Source organism: Aspergillus lentulus, assembly GCF_001445615.1.
Source record: "Aspergillus lentulus DNA, contig: Alt04, strain: IFM 54703, whole genome shotgun sequence".
Taxonomy (NCBI): Eukaryota; Fungi; Ascomycota; class Eurotiomycetes; order Eurotiales; family Aspergillaceae; genus Aspergillus; species Aspergillus lentulus.
Window position 1 is genome coordinate 3,581,365 of NW_028322122.1, and position 15,507 is coordinate 3,596,871.

The following is a 15,507-nucleotide window of genomic DNA, read 5'->3' on the forward strand; positions in this document are numbered from 1 at the left end:
AGACCTCGTATTCTCTAATGAAACACAGCTATTTACACAACTGATCTACATCATAGGAGGCACGGCCTTCTTATAAGCAGCTTGCACTACAGGCAGTGCATCCAGCTTCTTAATATAAGCCTCAATAGCCGAGTACTCCGTTAAAGGCCTGAGCGCAGCCCCAGCCAGCACGGAACTCTTCAACCAGGGCAAGATAGCAAAGTCCGCAATTGTCAGCCGGCCGAGCGCCACGAACCCATTCTCCGCAGAGGCGAGATGTTTCTCCAGCACAGCCCGCAAACGCTCCACCTCGGCCTGGTAGCGCGCGACCACGGAGCCGTTGGGCTTCTCGCCGTGGGCGCCCTCGTGGAAGACGAGGAACCAGACTAATTGGCCCTGGTAAGGTCCTAGACCGGATACCTGCCAGGCGAGCCACTGGTTGATGGTTGCGCGCTCTTCGACGGTCTTGCCGGCGAGGTTGCCGTTGGCGTCGTACTGAGGTGGTTGTTAGCTGGGTTTAGAGTGAAGGGGATAATGAGGGTAGGTACCTTCTCAGCCAGGTATGTTAGGATAGCGGCGCTCTCAAAGACGGTGAAGTTGTTATTCGAGTGGTCGATCAGGGCAGGGACTCGGCCGTTAGGGTTGACCCTGGAGGTGTACTCCGGATCCTTGACGGTGCCTTTGCCCTCGCCGAATTCAAGAGGAACACAGTCGTAGTCTAGACCGAGGTGCTCGAGAGCCATGGCCACCTTGACGGGATTGGGGCCGGGGCCTACAGGCATTCATTAGCAAGTTACTCATCAATCGGGAAGGAGTATTACCGGCGTGAGTGTAGAGGGTGAATGGAGCCATTGTAAAGATAGATGAGGAGAAAGTGCGCTGTTGGACTTGGTTGAAAGTGAGGAGAGTGTGATCGAATTGCGTTTCTTAGAACGGATGCCCTGTATGCAGGTGATTGCTCTTGTGGATGATGCTGGTGGCGAGGCCAACATACCCTCCAGCGCTGTCTTTATACCTCTGAGGCCATACTTGCAATACTAGAAGCTCTTTCCAGAACTCCATATTGATAATCAACTTTCATCCGCTGAGCAAGAGAGCCTTCTTCATCCGAAGCCAAGACAGAGCTATGTGGAGTGACAGCTATGGATTCAGCGAATGGTAGTACAATGTCACGGTCGAGATGAGCCTAAAACAAGCCAAGCAGTCTTAGCTCTCGAGATCGACGAAACGGTTCGACGAAAAGTGTCTCGTCTGTGGAGATCATCGAGACTCCGAGGACGATCTGACAGCACTTTCGCTCCGAAAGTCCGAAAGTCCGAAATTCCATGGAGATACAGATAATCATGTTAGTGATGTCGATCTCATCTGAATTATCAATAGAATCAGTGATATCACCTGCTCATAGAGTATGGACATGCATTCTTACATGGTAGGGATATCAAATTGATGGTGTCAACATCGAATAATCATATAGAGAGCTATTGAATATTATAGTATTGATATTGAATTATCATATAGGTATATCTTCTTTGACTCTAATCGCCAGATATAGCCCATCAGATGTATACTCCTGGGCTTTTATAGATGGGATGGTCTAATGCCGATATCTGGATGCTTCAGATCCATATCTACCCTGAATGCGTCTGGTTAGCATGAGAAGACATGGTAGAGGAAACTATTTTATAATTTTGCGCTACGGTAGCTCCTATTGAATGATAAGTATGGGGTTAATGAAGATAGCATTTTGAGGTTAAGCACCCTAGAGCAGCTACACACCTGCCATACGCCATATAGCCACTCAGAGATAAAAATGACAGGCAAGCAGCGGACAAGACAGTAATGGCTGGAGACACGCCCTTCCTATTCAAAGCATTGCTATACTAAACTCACGCTGCTGCATGATGACTCGGTTGACGTGCCCTCCTGCATCTCAAAATATGCATTTTTTCATTCACTGACCTTGGTAAGGCCTCTAAGCATTGTGGACAACCCTTCAGTCTTGCCAGGTTCCCATCCTGATGAGTAAAAAGGTCCGTCTCTTCACTGCATGTGGTGGCGATTTCCATTATTCTCTGACATGTACTAAATCCAGATGGCTCTATTACACTAGGCTTTTGGCTATCAGGGTCCCAGGGCCTCGTCTTTAACAGTATATATTTCAATTCTTGAAGAATGCCACGCGGTGTTCATTAAAAGCCGCCAACGCTGGAGAACCACAGCTGCCGTTGGAAAGTATATCAGACAGCTTTGCGACCGCACCCAGGACATTGTCAAGAATCTTGCTGAAATTTCCGGCAAAGTGAATCATGGTTACTAACTTGAACCAACGCAGGCATTTTCCGGACGTCAGGAATTCGGTAAGCTGCTGAACCATAAGGTCTTCTTTGCAAAGCTCATCGGAACAGAATTCTGTGCATTTCAATGCTTGCAGTAGAGAGTAATGGAAGGGGAAGTGGGATTCATATTTGTAGAAGCCGATCGGAGCGGAAGAAGCACTTGTTTTTGACGAGAAAGGCAACAAGAATGCTTTTCCCGCTACCAGGGGGACCGGTAACAGCCTCTCGTTTCTAGGCGACGAGAACCATTTCTGAAATTCTTCAGACTGCAGAACCCCAGTCACAGGATTCGTCTGAATACTGGGAAAGATGTCGCTGCAAGTCATCCTCGACTGTGGAAGGACACAACCAACATCGGATTCGATCGAGGTTTTGTTCTGAGCATGGTCAAAAATCAGTAATGCGCAACTGGAATAACAATATGTATGTAGACATGGCAACCTTCGCGTCTCTTGGGCCAACTTCTTTCTCACTTACTTGGCCTCCAGGAAATGGGCCGTTTGAGCTGCACGGTCTATCTCCGCTGCCCGGTAGTCCACCGACTCTGAGATGGACGCGAATTGTTTTCCAAACGCATTCATGGCGTATCGAAGTCGACGTGTCTGGTACTTGACCATACAAGTGCGTAGCCGCAGAAGCTCACAGTATAGCCGCCCGACTGCCTCCCGGACTCCGGCGTGGGAAGCAAACAGTGCTGCTAGATCCTGATATCGCTGAACCGATTGTGCAATCTTGTCGACAATAAAGGCAAGTCGCTCCAAAGCTGAGATGTGTTGACAGGCGATCTTATGAGGCTTAACGATAAGTTTCAAGCATCACAGGATGCATTATCGCCGCGAGTTAAATAGTTAAATTACTGTGAATGCCATGCGAAGCGGACCCCAAATCGGCGACGCAATCCCAGCGTTCACTTGTACAATAACATCGATAGTCCCCTATAGCGCTTCAGGGTTCAATCACTGGTCCCAGAAACTCGGCTATCCGGGTGAAGCTTCTTTTTCTCGTGCCGTTTGTTGATAAAACCTGTAAGCACGCCTCGACAGTGGCAGGTACTTGGAACTCGCGCTGTTTGTCAGGATCCAGGCTTTTTACATATTTTGTAACGGCCTCCTCCCATGAGTCGGTCGTCTGAGTAGGGGCTGGATTCATCTTTGTTCGCGAGCTTGGTAAATTTACATACGAACAGTTGTGAACAGTGGATGACGCCCGCGCAATGAGGCTGAGAAGGATGTTCCTGCCCCTCCAATGATCGACGCACCAGGCTCAGGTAAGCAGACTTCATTCGCTACTTTCTTGCTCTTTCTTTTTTTAAGTCATTTCTGTCGACGGCCTTGGCCACATATAAAACACGGTGTCTAGCACTCTGCTCTGCATTCGAAGGAACAATAGTACCGTTATTATTGCAAGTCAGCCAGAGCGCCAAGGTAAGTAGAATCGAATGAGTGGTAGAAATACATCACTGTATGCAAAATGAAGGCATATTCTAGTTATCATTCGACTGCAGAGGACCCCTCATTACCATCGTGCGATGTTGCGAAAATGGAAGTCCTGGAAGCCTTAGGCAGAAATCAAAGCACAGGTTGCATATATCCCGCCGCAACCGCCTGAAGAGTCTGTGGCTGACTGAGGCCCCAACTGTCAGTCACGCAAAGGAGATGAGACAGGGTAATAAAATTGGGATCTTTACATGGCTATATTCTCAGATGAAAGACTCGACTTGCGGTCGAAGCGAGGCTGGATTGCAACGGCTCTCTCGGCAAAGCGATGCAAGCGTTCCTCCTATATCATGCTGCTGGGACACTTCCAGTACCTGCGGAGAGCATTTTTAGCTGAAAATGGCTATAGGGCTCTGTTGCAAGATACAGAAGACAATCTGCTGCTTTAGTTTTGGTGACACTGGCGTTGATTTCATCTAGAGGTAGGCTCTCTCAAGGCCGGTTTCGGTGCTGACAATTTCGGCCACCGAAGCTGTGTCATTAGTGATAACCCACGGAGCCACGACTCTCAGCCAACTTTCAATTTTGATAGCAGCGTAATTTAATATGAGTGAACACGAGAGAGAGCCACTGCTTTCGCGCAGCGAAGCAATTCCTGATACCATTCACGACTCTCGGAATGCCGCTTATCGAACGCTTCCTCTTGCGTTACTCGCCTCTCTCGGCATGGCAGCCACCACTGCCACTGCCATTTACGCCTACGCTGATCTCCTTTGCGAGGATCCAACCGCCTGTAAAGATGGCGAAGAAGGCGCCTATGCAGCCGTGGTCGCTATCGCCAATGGAATCGCCCATGCGGTGGCCATTATGATCCTCGGGCCGGTGGAGCAACTCATCAAGAAACATATACGAGCCGGTCTGCTAATCTGGATTGTGTGCCGTGCAACCAGTGTATTGTGCCTTGTCATCGGAGGTAATTAATGTCTTTACTGTCTCGAGCCTTTCTCGCTGACCGTAGCAGTATCCATTCGTAGTGTCACCATCGCAGTGTCAGGGCGCATTTTCGAGGGTCTCGCGTCAGACAACCTGCTTCATTTCAACCTCAACACTATCTACGTTTCTCTAGCATCACCATCATCTGGTCAAGAAACCTCGCAGCTCATCGCCGCTTCCCTTGGACTGTATATGTTGGGGACAGCTGTCGGTCCCCTTGCGGTGAGCGTCTTTCAGAGCTACACGGCGAGCTTCACTGCAGCCTTGGTCATCTTCAGTGTAGCCCTGGTATATCTGGTCAGCTTTGTCCGTGTACCAGCTATACAAGCCGTGCCCCAGATGCAAACATATTGCATGATCCTTTCAAGCCTCAGTGTCCTGCTCTCTCCACTCCGACTATTCCGCGACCATTCCCGCGTCATCCCCTATGGGCTCTCCTTGCTCCTCTACACCACCGTTCAGGCCCATCTCTTCCCCGCAATTATGGTCTTTGCCTCGATCCGGCTGCATTTCGGCACTTTTCAAAACGGCCTCCTCGTATCCACTGCCGCCGCATGCGCTGCCATGCACCTTTTACTCAAAGTGCTCATCCTGCCCAGCCTGCAACGGCTGAGGCCAAACTCGGCCCGATTCACAGACCGCACTGCAGTACTCGGAGCACTAGTCATACAGATGCTTGCCCTTGCGGCCATCGCCCAAATACAGAGTGCTGGCCAACTGTACCTGGCTGTGTCAGTTGCGGCAGCCGGGTTATCCCTTCCAGCTTTCTTCAAAAGTCATTTCGTTTCGTCCATGCCGGATGCGCCGCGGGCGATCACAGCATTGACCTTTATGGAGAACTTGGGAGGCTTGGTGTCGCCGCTTTTGCTTGGGAGCTGGCAGTCCGTTGCTCCAGGGCCTTCTGTATTTGCTTTTGCGGTTGCATTACTGGGAGTGAGTCTAGGATTGTTTCTTTGGGGAGAAGTATTGTGTTTTAATACATCAACCCCAAATGCGTATTAAGCAGTCATACCTAGCAAACTACCTTAATAATGCTCACTTTTTGTTATATGCATAACGCATTGTTCGTATACCATTATGGTACCTAGGTGTGGATCACGTGATATTGCCCGCCAACACCGTTGTTTGTCCGCACTGTCAAGTGTCAACTCGTGCATCAGTCCGATCTCTCTCCGTGTTTGATCAAGCTCCCTCTGATCTTTGTAACTTCATTCCTGCAATGAGTGAAGACAATCGGTTCAGATCGACATACACTTTCTGGCTCCCACCTGAGCTTTGGATGCGAGTCGCGTATTTTCTACCTCGGATGCCCGATCAACCCAGATGGCAGCCGTGGGTCAAGTATCGCGCGCTGAACAGGGCGTTCAAGAAAGAGATTGAAGATTACTACTTCGAGCACTGGATCAATGGTTCAGAAATCTGGGTAAAACGGGAGGAACCGGTCCCGCCGGATCCCCCTGACTTATATAGTCCGTATCTGCGTGAGTATTATATCTTCGCTGGCTTTCGTGATTCTGAACAGCGCATCGCTGTTTTCGAGGGTCAAAGATTGAAATGGACAGATCCACGGGAACGTCAGCACTTAATTCAAATTCAGAAACTGTTGAATCAATTTGACGAGCAAGGATACCATCCTTACATCACCTTTGAAATTGAAAAAGGAGTGACCGATTTACTTCCCATCGACCTTCGTTTTGGGAATACCATCACAAGTACTTATTTTACCTTTGACTGGCGAACTTATCTCACCACCCTGCTTGACGAGCTGCGCTATCTCGATAGGTATAAAGAGACCACCGGGGTATGGTATTCTTAGATCTTGCTCCAGTTGTTATTTCGATGCTCACCAGGACAGTGTAAACCCCAACTCCGACTGGCCTTAGAATTGAGGCGGAAGATCGAGGACTTTGAAATGTCGCATAAGGAAGCAATGCTACATCTGGTGCAAGCAGCGGGAACCGAGCTTGTTGGCCGTGATGGCCGGCTGCTCGCAATCCGCAGGCGTCGACGGTACCGATTAGGATTCAAAACTGGCAAATTGCGGCGTGGACCTCGACGTCACTCCTTTGACCTAATAGAGCCTTCTGAACATCCTGGCCCCCTAATGAATGTTCTTGAACGTCGCTTTACACAGCTCGATGAGGAGCACGTGGCAGAGACGCTACTGAACTTTGCAATACTATCGGATCAGGAGTGCGATGTACAGATAGAGTGGTAGCGGTCAAGCAGTCTATGGGCACAGGCGCTGTCTTATCTACTAGTCCCTCGAAGGACTTCTCAACGCAAGATAAAACGTTCCAGCCCGGCATAGCTCTCAAATCAGAAAGAGGGTTCACCAGGCTGACAGCCTGCGTCTTATTTTGATCTTTCCATATTGAAGACGATCGTCTCCAAATCTCCCAAGGAACCGAAAGCTGGGATCACCGGCAGCTCCACGTTCAAAACAGGTGTCCTTCGTCGAAATGAGCCTCGAACTTTGTCCCTTCTTCGTTGGTTTTTACCCGCGCCACGATTGCAGCATAAATCGATGAATGCTTCGCGGTCGAGCATAGTGTGCATCATCGAACATTTCAAAGTGATTCAATGGTCCCTTCAATATCAGCTGATATCATCTCGCCTCCCTGGCATGCAGGAAAATGTCACAGGCTGGATCTCATTCGACGGTAACCGTACAACCCATGCACCTCGAAGATGGCCAACGAATGAATGTCGCACAGGCAGCTGCAACATATTTCCGTCGCATAAGGCTGTGCAAGATCGACCGAAAGTCGAAGGACGAGCATTGACCGTATGATGTAGCAAGGCTGATTGCCACTTCGCGAGGGTAGCACTCCAAGATGCGGGGTTGCTCAGGAGGTATAAATTGCCAACGAGCTCCAAATCTGTCAAGGTTGACGACATTACGACCGGTGTAACTGTCTCTTCATCGCCAAAAAGTCATCATGCAATCCACAGAAACCATTCAAGCGGTGCAAGACTATTATGGAGGATTAGCTGAGCGCGGCTCCGCGGACAAATTTGAGGACTATCAGACCAGCGTTGCGAAGGCGTTTGGCTATAACCCAGAGGATCTGAAATCTCTTCCTGAGAATGCGAATCTTGGAGTCAGCTGTGGTAATCCTTTGGCGTTGGCAAGCCTAAGAGAAGTATGTATAGCTGGACAGTCGCCTGCGCACGGCTGACTGCCACAAAATAGGGTGAGACTGTGATCGATCTAGGAAGTGGCGGCGGCATCGATGTCATTCTCGCTGCACGCAAAGTCGGTCCGAAGGGAAAGGCTATCGGAGTCGACATGACCAAAGTGAGTATTCCACTTCTACAGAGCGGATTGCACGCTTCCGGCAAGAGACTTACTTCCAATCAACCAGAAAATGTTGGCTCTCGCCCACGAAAACGTCGAAAAAGCAGGCATTACCAACGCTTCCTTTGTCGAGGGATTCATCACGGCTATTCCACTCGAGGATTCGACAGCTGACTGCATCATCAGCAACTGTGTCGTCAATCTCGTGCCAAAAGAGCAGAAGAGCCTTGTCTTTCATGAGATGTTCCGGCTTTTGAAACCTGGAGGTCGAGTTGCGATCAGTGACATCCTTGCTCGGCAGGACCTGCCGCCCGAAATCGCCAACGATTTGGCGCTGTATGTTGGCTGCATCGCTGGTGCAAGTCAGGCCCAGGAGTATCATGGATATCTGAAGGACGCCGGGTTTGGCGGTACCTGGACCATCCCCTTGCGCGGACTGCTCGGAAGATGCTGATGCTATGCGCAGACATAACGATTGTGGACACTAAGGCAGACCTCAACGTCTACAAACATATGCCACAAGAGAAGTCTGCCTGTTGTGGCATGTCCGGCTCCGATGTTCAAAATAATGACAAGATTCGATACTATGACTGTAATGATTGGGCTGGTGAGCTTGTACTCGATGAGGCCTACCCTCGTGGCTAACCCAGTCTCTAGGCTCCTTCCAGATATACGCCGTCAAGCCAGCATTGTAATGACATCGGACATTGTTTCTTCCCTATTTTCTAGAAAATATGATTGAGGTCAAACTACGTCTGGCAATGATACTCATCTTGTATTCACCTAGAAAGAGATGAAATGCCGAGTCAAGCAGAAGAAGTTCATCTCTCAATGTTCTCAACTCCCATCGGCGGGTCTTAAATAGGATAATTGGAGATTTCCTTGTGGGGACAAAAGATTCAACTGGATGTAGAAGACGCTTGCCCAAAGGCACTCTTAATGAGAATGAGACTGGGTATCCTAGCGGGGTTTCCACCCGATCGTCCGCCTATTGCTCCCTTGAAGAGAGCTTAATCAGGCAGCTTAGTCGCGAAGGCGAGTTTTAGTCAATCTTCGATCAAGCAGTGGTCCGGCAGCGCAACCTTGTTACTCACAACTGACGAGCCCGTATAGTCCCGCGATATTGGACGCCCTCTCTAGCTGCTCAATGCTTATTGTAACTCGCTCCGAGGAAGAGGGGCTTCTCCCGCCGAGAGGAGTCAAAGTTCGCTTAAATCTCGAAAGATGATCGGCGGGAGAATATTTTTTCCCTGTAATACGTCGAGGCACCGATGTCGTTAAGCTGCAGACGAGGTCCACAACAGTTCATGGACGTAAGCCTTCGGCCTGCCGTATCCTGAGCTCTTTCAGTTCGGATATCGAATGCTGCACATCGCTGATTTGGGGCTTCGAACTTAATCTTTCTCAGCGTATGCCATTCTCAGTCACTCTCATTGACTTGATTGGTAACTTGGCTTGCATCTTGTGTGCTAGTGCCGACACCACTTTCGCGCCGGTTGTTAGTACTTCTTCTTCGGCCTTGTATGGATGTATCCGTGGTTGTCATGGCTCTTTCGCCAACAAATTTGTCACCGGGCCAAGGAGCCTTGCACACAGGACACTGTTCAGCCTGCCGCATACGGAAGAAATTGCGAGTACACATATCGTGAAGCCGGCCCGAACAGTCACGGTTGCCGCAACGTTGACCCTTTCGAAACGTCAGTTTCCATACTAGTCAGAAGGAGTGTAGACTGCAGACTAACCACCGTGATGATATCCTTGCATGCTGCGCAGAACTTGATCTTATCCACTCTCCGCCCTTCCTCGTTCTCATTGTACGTAGCAATAAGCCAGCCACGCAGCTCTATCAGTCCCCGCGGACTCAAGCTGTAGAATCCCTTCCGGCTCTTCTCAAGCCAGCCTTCCTCCACCAGCTGCTTCAAGACCGTCTCCGCCTGCGACATGGTCAAAGACTGCGCAGCTCCTCCCTGAGTTTGCTGCGTGGCGGCCTGGGACTCCCGTCGACTTGAATCCGAGGAAGCCTTAGCGAGCTGCATGGCCTGTATACCACTGACTACCATGGCCTCACATCGTCGTGTATTGTAAGTATCGAAGATCGCGTCAAGAACACGCTTGATAAAGGCAATCTCGTCTGCCGAGTAGGTGGTGGCTAATTGCATGAGCGGATCACTGGTGGTATTCACAAGAGCATACACTCGTTCAGCTTGCGTGGCTCCGTTTACTTGTTGGTCAATCTGTAACTGGCGTAGCGTGCTCCTGATTTCCAGGTCGAATGGAGAAATTGCGGCGTTGGCAGCATCGATATAGGAGTCGAGATCTTCTTGCGATACATCATCAGGGGAGACGGGCTGGCCCCCTTTCATCAAGCACTGATTAGCAAATCCCTCATGTCTCTTGTATATGACTTCATACCGTGCGCCGAAAAGATCGCTGCCAGAACAGGCCTGGCTTCCTCAAGCGTCATGGTCGACCGGGCCATGAACGCTTGGAGAAAGGCGCGGTTACTATCGTTGTAGCCATTCGCCCCAGCATTATTTGCCATTATGTTGTTTATGACAGTTGCCCTCCGCTAAGTCAAGAGGTTAATCTACCGTTACTTTTTTGAGTACAAATCTTAGACCTTGGATTCTTTTTGCGGGGAAAGTCATTGCGACGCGATCAAACGCGACCCGCGTTATCGGACGCCAAGACCGAAACGGGCAATTTACGGAGATCGCATCAAGCGTCGCATTGATAGGCCTTTTACTTGCGCGATACGGATTTATGACTATCAGTACTTAAGGTCACTGATGCTGCCTTAAAGAGAATACGAATATGATCAATCACGGTAGCTACTAATCAGAATGAGCTAGCTTTGATATCATGCTAAGCGAACAAGAAGGTACAGATGACAGATGTCACAATCTCCCCAACGCCGAATATGGAAACGAAATCATAGAAGGATTCCCCCTAAAGTCTCCGCCTGGTAGGCTCCGGACTAGGACTCCGGCTAGCACTTCTCGGGTCCCGGCCTCGTTCTTTGAGCCACTTCTTGGTGCTCAAGCGAAGCTCACGGTCGAGCTCGGGGCTGGGATCCTTCCGGTGAATAAAATTGCAGAATCCGCCTCGTACGCATCCTTCGCCACTATTTAACCGGCAACACGCTTCTCGGAAATCTGTGACAGGTGATAGCTCGCAATATATCGGCCGTGCTGCGTACCAGCGAGAATTGAGCGCATCGCACGCAGCTTGTGCGTCTTCTTCATATTTGAATCGTGCGTAGACGTTACCGATGAGATCTGCATGGTAGCATCAGTTAGCGACAGTACTCTTAAAGATCTTGATTTGCAGCATAGCACTTACGGTCATTGTTGTTGTCGCACACAACCAATTCCTCCAATTCACCGTACTTGCACATCTCGCACCACACATCCTCATAGAACGCATCGAAGTGGTTTTGCAGCTGGCTGGGGTTCATCTTGTTCTTTGGGTCGTAGGCTGGGTTCTGATACATGTTGGGCATCAGGATCGTCTGGGAGTATGATGGCTTGACATGCTTGCGGGAGCATCTGTCGCCGTGTCTGCAGGCGCCAATCTTGTAGTAGAAGGAACAATTGACCTTGTCCTGTTCTGTACCGAAAATGGAGGCGAGATAGTTGGCCATGATGGTCAGTTGACTGTAGGATGAGCCCGAGTCACTTGAATTGCGAGGACGATCGGGAGGCGAGAAGAGGGCTGTCAGGGAGCGCGACGAAGAAGGTGACAGAAGGTAAAGAGGGGGAAAGAGGTGGTAAGATAGTGCGAGCGCAGGAGGTGAGGCCTATATGTCCCTTCCCATAGCTTGAAGATTCTGGAGAGCTCGATCGCGTGGCGGAGATGCTGACTAACTCTTCTTGGAAGTTTCTAGCCTCAGGCCATCAAACTGGAACAAGAATGTTCCGTGCGCATAATTAGTAATCATTGCATTATATATCACATCATCTCCATCTGCCTATCATAACCGCGCTTTCACTCGATCATCGGACTGTGGGCAATTGTTCTATGGGGAAATTTAAACATTTCGCTATACGTACATTTAACATCTCAAGTCGGGTCTTGTTCTTCGGTTCTATTCCAAGGCCACTCAGACTATTGCAAGCCCACTCACATCTACATCAGGCTCGACTCCCTCCACCATTTGCGCAATCACTTTCCCAGTTCCCAATGACAATGAGATACCCCACGGACCATGACCTGACGCAACGAAAACTCCTCTTGCTCTACCATCCTTACATCTGTTTCTAGAGCCAGTTTTGAGCCCACCTAGCAAATGTTCGTCAACTCGAGTGACGAAGGGAACTCCATGCGCGGAGATAGGTCGGAAGCATAGGCCTTCACGCAATATCTCCAAGTCATTTTTGTTGGCAATGCCGTCTGTTAATTCCACATTGCCTTCGGCTAGTGCTCCCATCAGATGAACCGCCGCCTTTTTCAATCGTTCCATCTCATTCTGATCCTTTAATTTGCACGAGTCCTCCGCCTGAGCTGGAAGAGGGATATGCGTGTCATTCAGACCGGCCATGTAGATCTCTCCGCCTTGACGAGAGAAAATCTCGGGACAGAAACCGCATGAATCAGGGTGTGTCGTAAACACGGCATGACTGCGGCTGGCGTATTTTACCCTCTCGTCTTGGAGTGTGTGTCTAGGAGAACGAACGACAAGCGAATATCCAGCCAAAGGGGTGATTGGGATTGAAAGAGGAGACGAAGGGAACAGTTCATGATAGACTTGCGGCGTCCAGGGACCAGCACAGATGATGATATTTGTGCACGGAAGTGAGCACTCGGTCTGAGTATCCAGATTGATGACTTTGAGCCCGGTGATATCTCCACTGACTTGATCCGTAATGACGGATGTGGCCTTAGCTGGGTTGCGCAACTTGACACCGCGGGCCAAAGAGCTCTCCAAAAGAAATCTTGACAATCTCAATGGATCTCTAAAACGCCGTCAGTTCGCCATGCGGCAGAGTTCGCAATAATCATTACTAACACTTGAGCAACAGTGTTATCATCGCTAATCTTCTCAAGGACCCCTTTCTTCTGCTTCGTCAACCAGCCGGGTACCTCCACATGAATAGGACTGCTGGAGCTGGCAGCTGTTTCCGCTCGACTTGTTCCTGCACTCAGCCATGCGTCTCCAGTAGCACCCCCTTTCTTATTCTTCTTGGAAAAGTCCAGGCTCAGTGCTGTGCCTTTCATGTATCCCCATTTCTGTGTCCCTCCATGCTTAGCCGCCAGCGACTGATGCAGATTGAAAGAGAGTTCTCCCAAGGGTGCAAGAGCTGGCGTAAACCAGTCCTTGGCTAGGAAACCTGCAGCATATCCCGATGCAGCACTGAACATCTGAGACGATGCCTCAACAATATGGATCTCGTCGGACGATCCATTTTCAGATAGGTAGTAGGCAATCGAAGTTCCGATGATGCCTCCTCCAAGAATCACGGTGGACATGTTGCCGTTCCGGTGTTTAGGGATTGTCCTAGGTCAATTACGCCGCTATGCGGCTGTCTATAGCCTGGGTAGAACTACGACAAGACCTGATATGTGGAGTCGCAGCCTTTGAATAATGTTGGACAATTGACCCGTGCTTATGGGAAAGAAGCTTTAGAATTCCATACCTCCCTATCCACGCCGTGAACTCGAGAATCAACGGCGTAGCTTCCAGCTGTTCTGTCACTGAACATAGGAATAGTGGTCCTCCGAGTCCGCGGTAAATAAAGATGGCTTCGCGCATGCACTTCACCAACAAACAAGAAGAGTAGACTTTTTCGAACTTTCCGCTAAGGACACATGTCACCTGTAAAGGGAAGGTTTTATCCGGGCAATTGAGAAATTGATTCATATATAGAGGTATCGACGGCATTGTTTTTCTGCGGCGTCTTCGCCGACAACCCCGCCGGTCCCCGCATTCCCCTCACTGCAGAAGCTACATCACTGCCGCTGGCAGCGATTTTTCTTCGTTAATCCCAACAACACGATTGGCCCTGCGCATTCATCTTTGCGACTAAAAGGAAGTCCAACTTAAATTCCTCTGGCTTCTAGTCTATATCTCTAATCTCGTTTTTATTCGTTGCTCTCTTTTGTGCATAGTCTTGGAGACGAAAATGCCGAGTAAAACCATCATTGTCACCGGCGCCTCGAGAGGTACTTCCATCAAGCATCCCCTCAAATACACCGTACTGACTCGCATTCCACAACTCTCTCAGGCATAGGACTCGCCATTGCAAAGTACCTTCTCACTGCGCCACAATCGCACAATGTCGTCGTGATTGCTCGCAGCGTCGAACCTCTCCAGAAGCTCAAGGACCAGTACAACAAGCAGGTCGAGGTGCTCAACGGCGATCTGGCAGATTTCTCTCTCGGCCAGAAGGCAGTCGATTTGGCTATCAAGACATTTGGCCGTCTTGATGGACTGGTCCTCAACCATGGAATACTCGGACAAGTCGGCAAAATCGACAAGGCAGACCCCGAACAGTGGAAGCTCGGATTTGACGTGAATTTTATCAGCTTCGTCGCATTTGTAAGACATGGTCGTTGCTGGATGTCGGTGTTCGAGTGCAAAAGAAACTAATTAACTTCTATAATAGATCAAAGCTGGTCTACCGGCGCTTCGCGAGGCCAAGGGAAAGATTATCTTCACCTCCTCTGGAGCTTCGGTGTCCGCCTACCGAGGCTGGGCTCTTTATGGAGCAACAAAGGCTGCGATGAATCATCTCGCCTTGTCTTTGGGCGAAGAAGAACCTGACGTTACCACCATCTCGATCCGGCCGGGAATGGTCGACACTGAGATGCAGCGCGAGCTGAGAGAAGACCATGCTACGAATCTTGAGCCTCAAATGCATTCCAAATTTACAACTGCGCACAAGGACGGAAAGCTACTCAAACCCGAGCAACCCGGCCATGTGATGGCTAAGCTGGTCCTTGACGCTCCAGCTTCACTCAGCGGAAAATTCCTCTCGTAAGTCATCTGTTCATTCATGCTAAACGCTAACTAACGACTAAATAGATGGAACGACGAAGCTTTGAAAGACTTCCAAGTATAAATATTCATCTACCATCGAGGCCTATATATATGACCGTCAGTACATGTCGGAACCAACGAGCAGATAGAAATAAACGGCATAAGATTGTAATTATAATCAGTCGAAAGATGAAAAGCAATACATTTTAGAAGCATTAGGTGCAGAGCACCTTCATACTTAGCATGGAATGTAGGGTACTCATCATATAAATTAGGGAGAAATGGAGAGGGAAAGTGCACCGTACCTATAAGCTTACGCAAGTCCATGTATGCGAAGACATTCGGACCAGCCCTCAACCATCAACGTACGAAGAGTTTTGGCGAATGGAGCCACAGTTCAGCTTCGCATGAAGTCAGCAACTTAGAACCTAAATATACTTCAAGCTGTTAGCAAAAGATATAAAATCTTTAGACTTTGAGTGC

The 15,507-nt window shown here is 49.4% G+C and overlaps 7 protein-coding genes across 7 annotated transcripts; 3 read left to right on the forward strand and 4 right to left on the reverse strand.

The window, feature by feature from the left end:
- Window positions 1-45: 45 nt before the first annotated feature.
- On the reverse strand, window positions 46-831 carry ALT_2429 (glutathione S-transferase family protein; the record flags this gene model as incomplete). Its single annotated transcript, XM_033562845.2, has 3 exons — window positions 46-474; window positions 528-751; window positions 801-831. The coding sequence occupies 3 exons, from the start codon at window positions 829-831 to the stop codon at window positions 46-48; spliced, it is 684 nt and encodes a 227-aa protein (XP_033418736.2).
- A 1,306-nt stretch (window positions 832-2,137) lies between these two features.
- On the reverse strand, window positions 2,138-3,464 carry ALT_2430 (uncharacterized protein; the record flags this gene model as incomplete). Its single annotated transcript, XM_089599340.1, has 4 exons — window positions 2,138-2,723; window positions 2,793-3,109; window positions 3,173-3,250; window positions 3,339-3,464. 4 exons carry the CDS (start codon window positions 3,462-3,464, stop codon window positions 2,138-2,140), a joined length of 1,107 nt encoding a protein of 368 aa, XP_089456486.1.
- Window positions 3,465-4,357: 893 nt separating this feature from the next.
- On the forward strand, window positions 4,358-6,962 carry ALT_2431 (MFS transporter; the record flags this gene model as incomplete). Its single annotated transcript, XM_033562847.2, has 4 exons — window positions 4,358-4,724; window positions 4,773-5,677; window positions 6,075-6,545; window positions 6,600-6,962. The coding sequence occupies 4 exons, from the start codon at window positions 4,358-4,360 to the stop codon at window positions 6,960-6,962; spliced, it is 2,106 nt and encodes a 701-aa protein (XP_033418738.2).
- A 724-nt stretch (window positions 6,963-7,686) lies between these two features.
- Window positions 7,687-8,690, forward strand: ALT_2432 (putative arsenite methyltransferase; the record flags this gene model as incomplete). The annotated part of the gene is made up of 4 exons (XM_089599341.1): window positions 7,687-7,890; window positions 7,941-8,045; window positions 8,113-8,455; window positions 8,512-8,690. 4 exons carry the CDS (start codon window positions 7,687-7,689, stop codon window positions 8,688-8,690), a joined length of 831 nt encoding a protein of 276 aa, XP_089456487.1.
- A 1,019-nt stretch (window positions 8,691-9,709) lies between these two features.
- On the reverse strand, window positions 9,710-10,587 carry ALT_2433 (uncharacterized protein; the record flags this gene model as incomplete). The annotated part of the gene is made up of 2 exons (XM_089599342.1): window positions 9,710-10,401; window positions 10,458-10,587. 2 exons carry the CDS (start codon window positions 10,585-10,587, stop codon window positions 9,710-9,712), a joined length of 822 nt encoding a protein of 273 aa, XP_089456488.1.
- Window positions 10,588-10,994: 407 nt separating this feature from the next.
- On the reverse strand, window positions 10,995-13,514 carry ALT_2434 (splicing factor U2AF 23 kDa subunit; the record flags this gene model as incomplete). Its single annotated transcript, XM_089599343.1, has 5 exons — window positions 10,995-11,323; window positions 11,388-11,844; window positions 12,172-12,257; window positions 12,327-13,000; window positions 13,054-13,514. The coding sequence occupies 5 exons, from the start codon at window positions 13,512-13,514 to the stop codon at window positions 10,995-10,997; spliced, it is 2,007 nt and encodes a 668-aa protein (XP_089456489.1).
- A 653-nt stretch (window positions 13,515-14,167) lies between these two features.
- On the forward strand, window positions 14,168-15,106 carry ALT_2435 (SDR family oxidoreductase; the record flags this gene model as incomplete). Its single annotated transcript, XM_033562852.2, has 4 exons — window positions 14,168-14,207; window positions 14,270-14,583; window positions 14,651-15,021; window positions 15,070-15,106. The coding sequence occupies 4 exons, from the start codon at window positions 14,168-14,170 to the stop codon at window positions 15,104-15,106; spliced, it is 762 nt and encodes a 253-aa protein (XP_033418743.2).
- Between the last annotated feature and the right edge of the window lie 401 nt (window positions 15,107-15,507).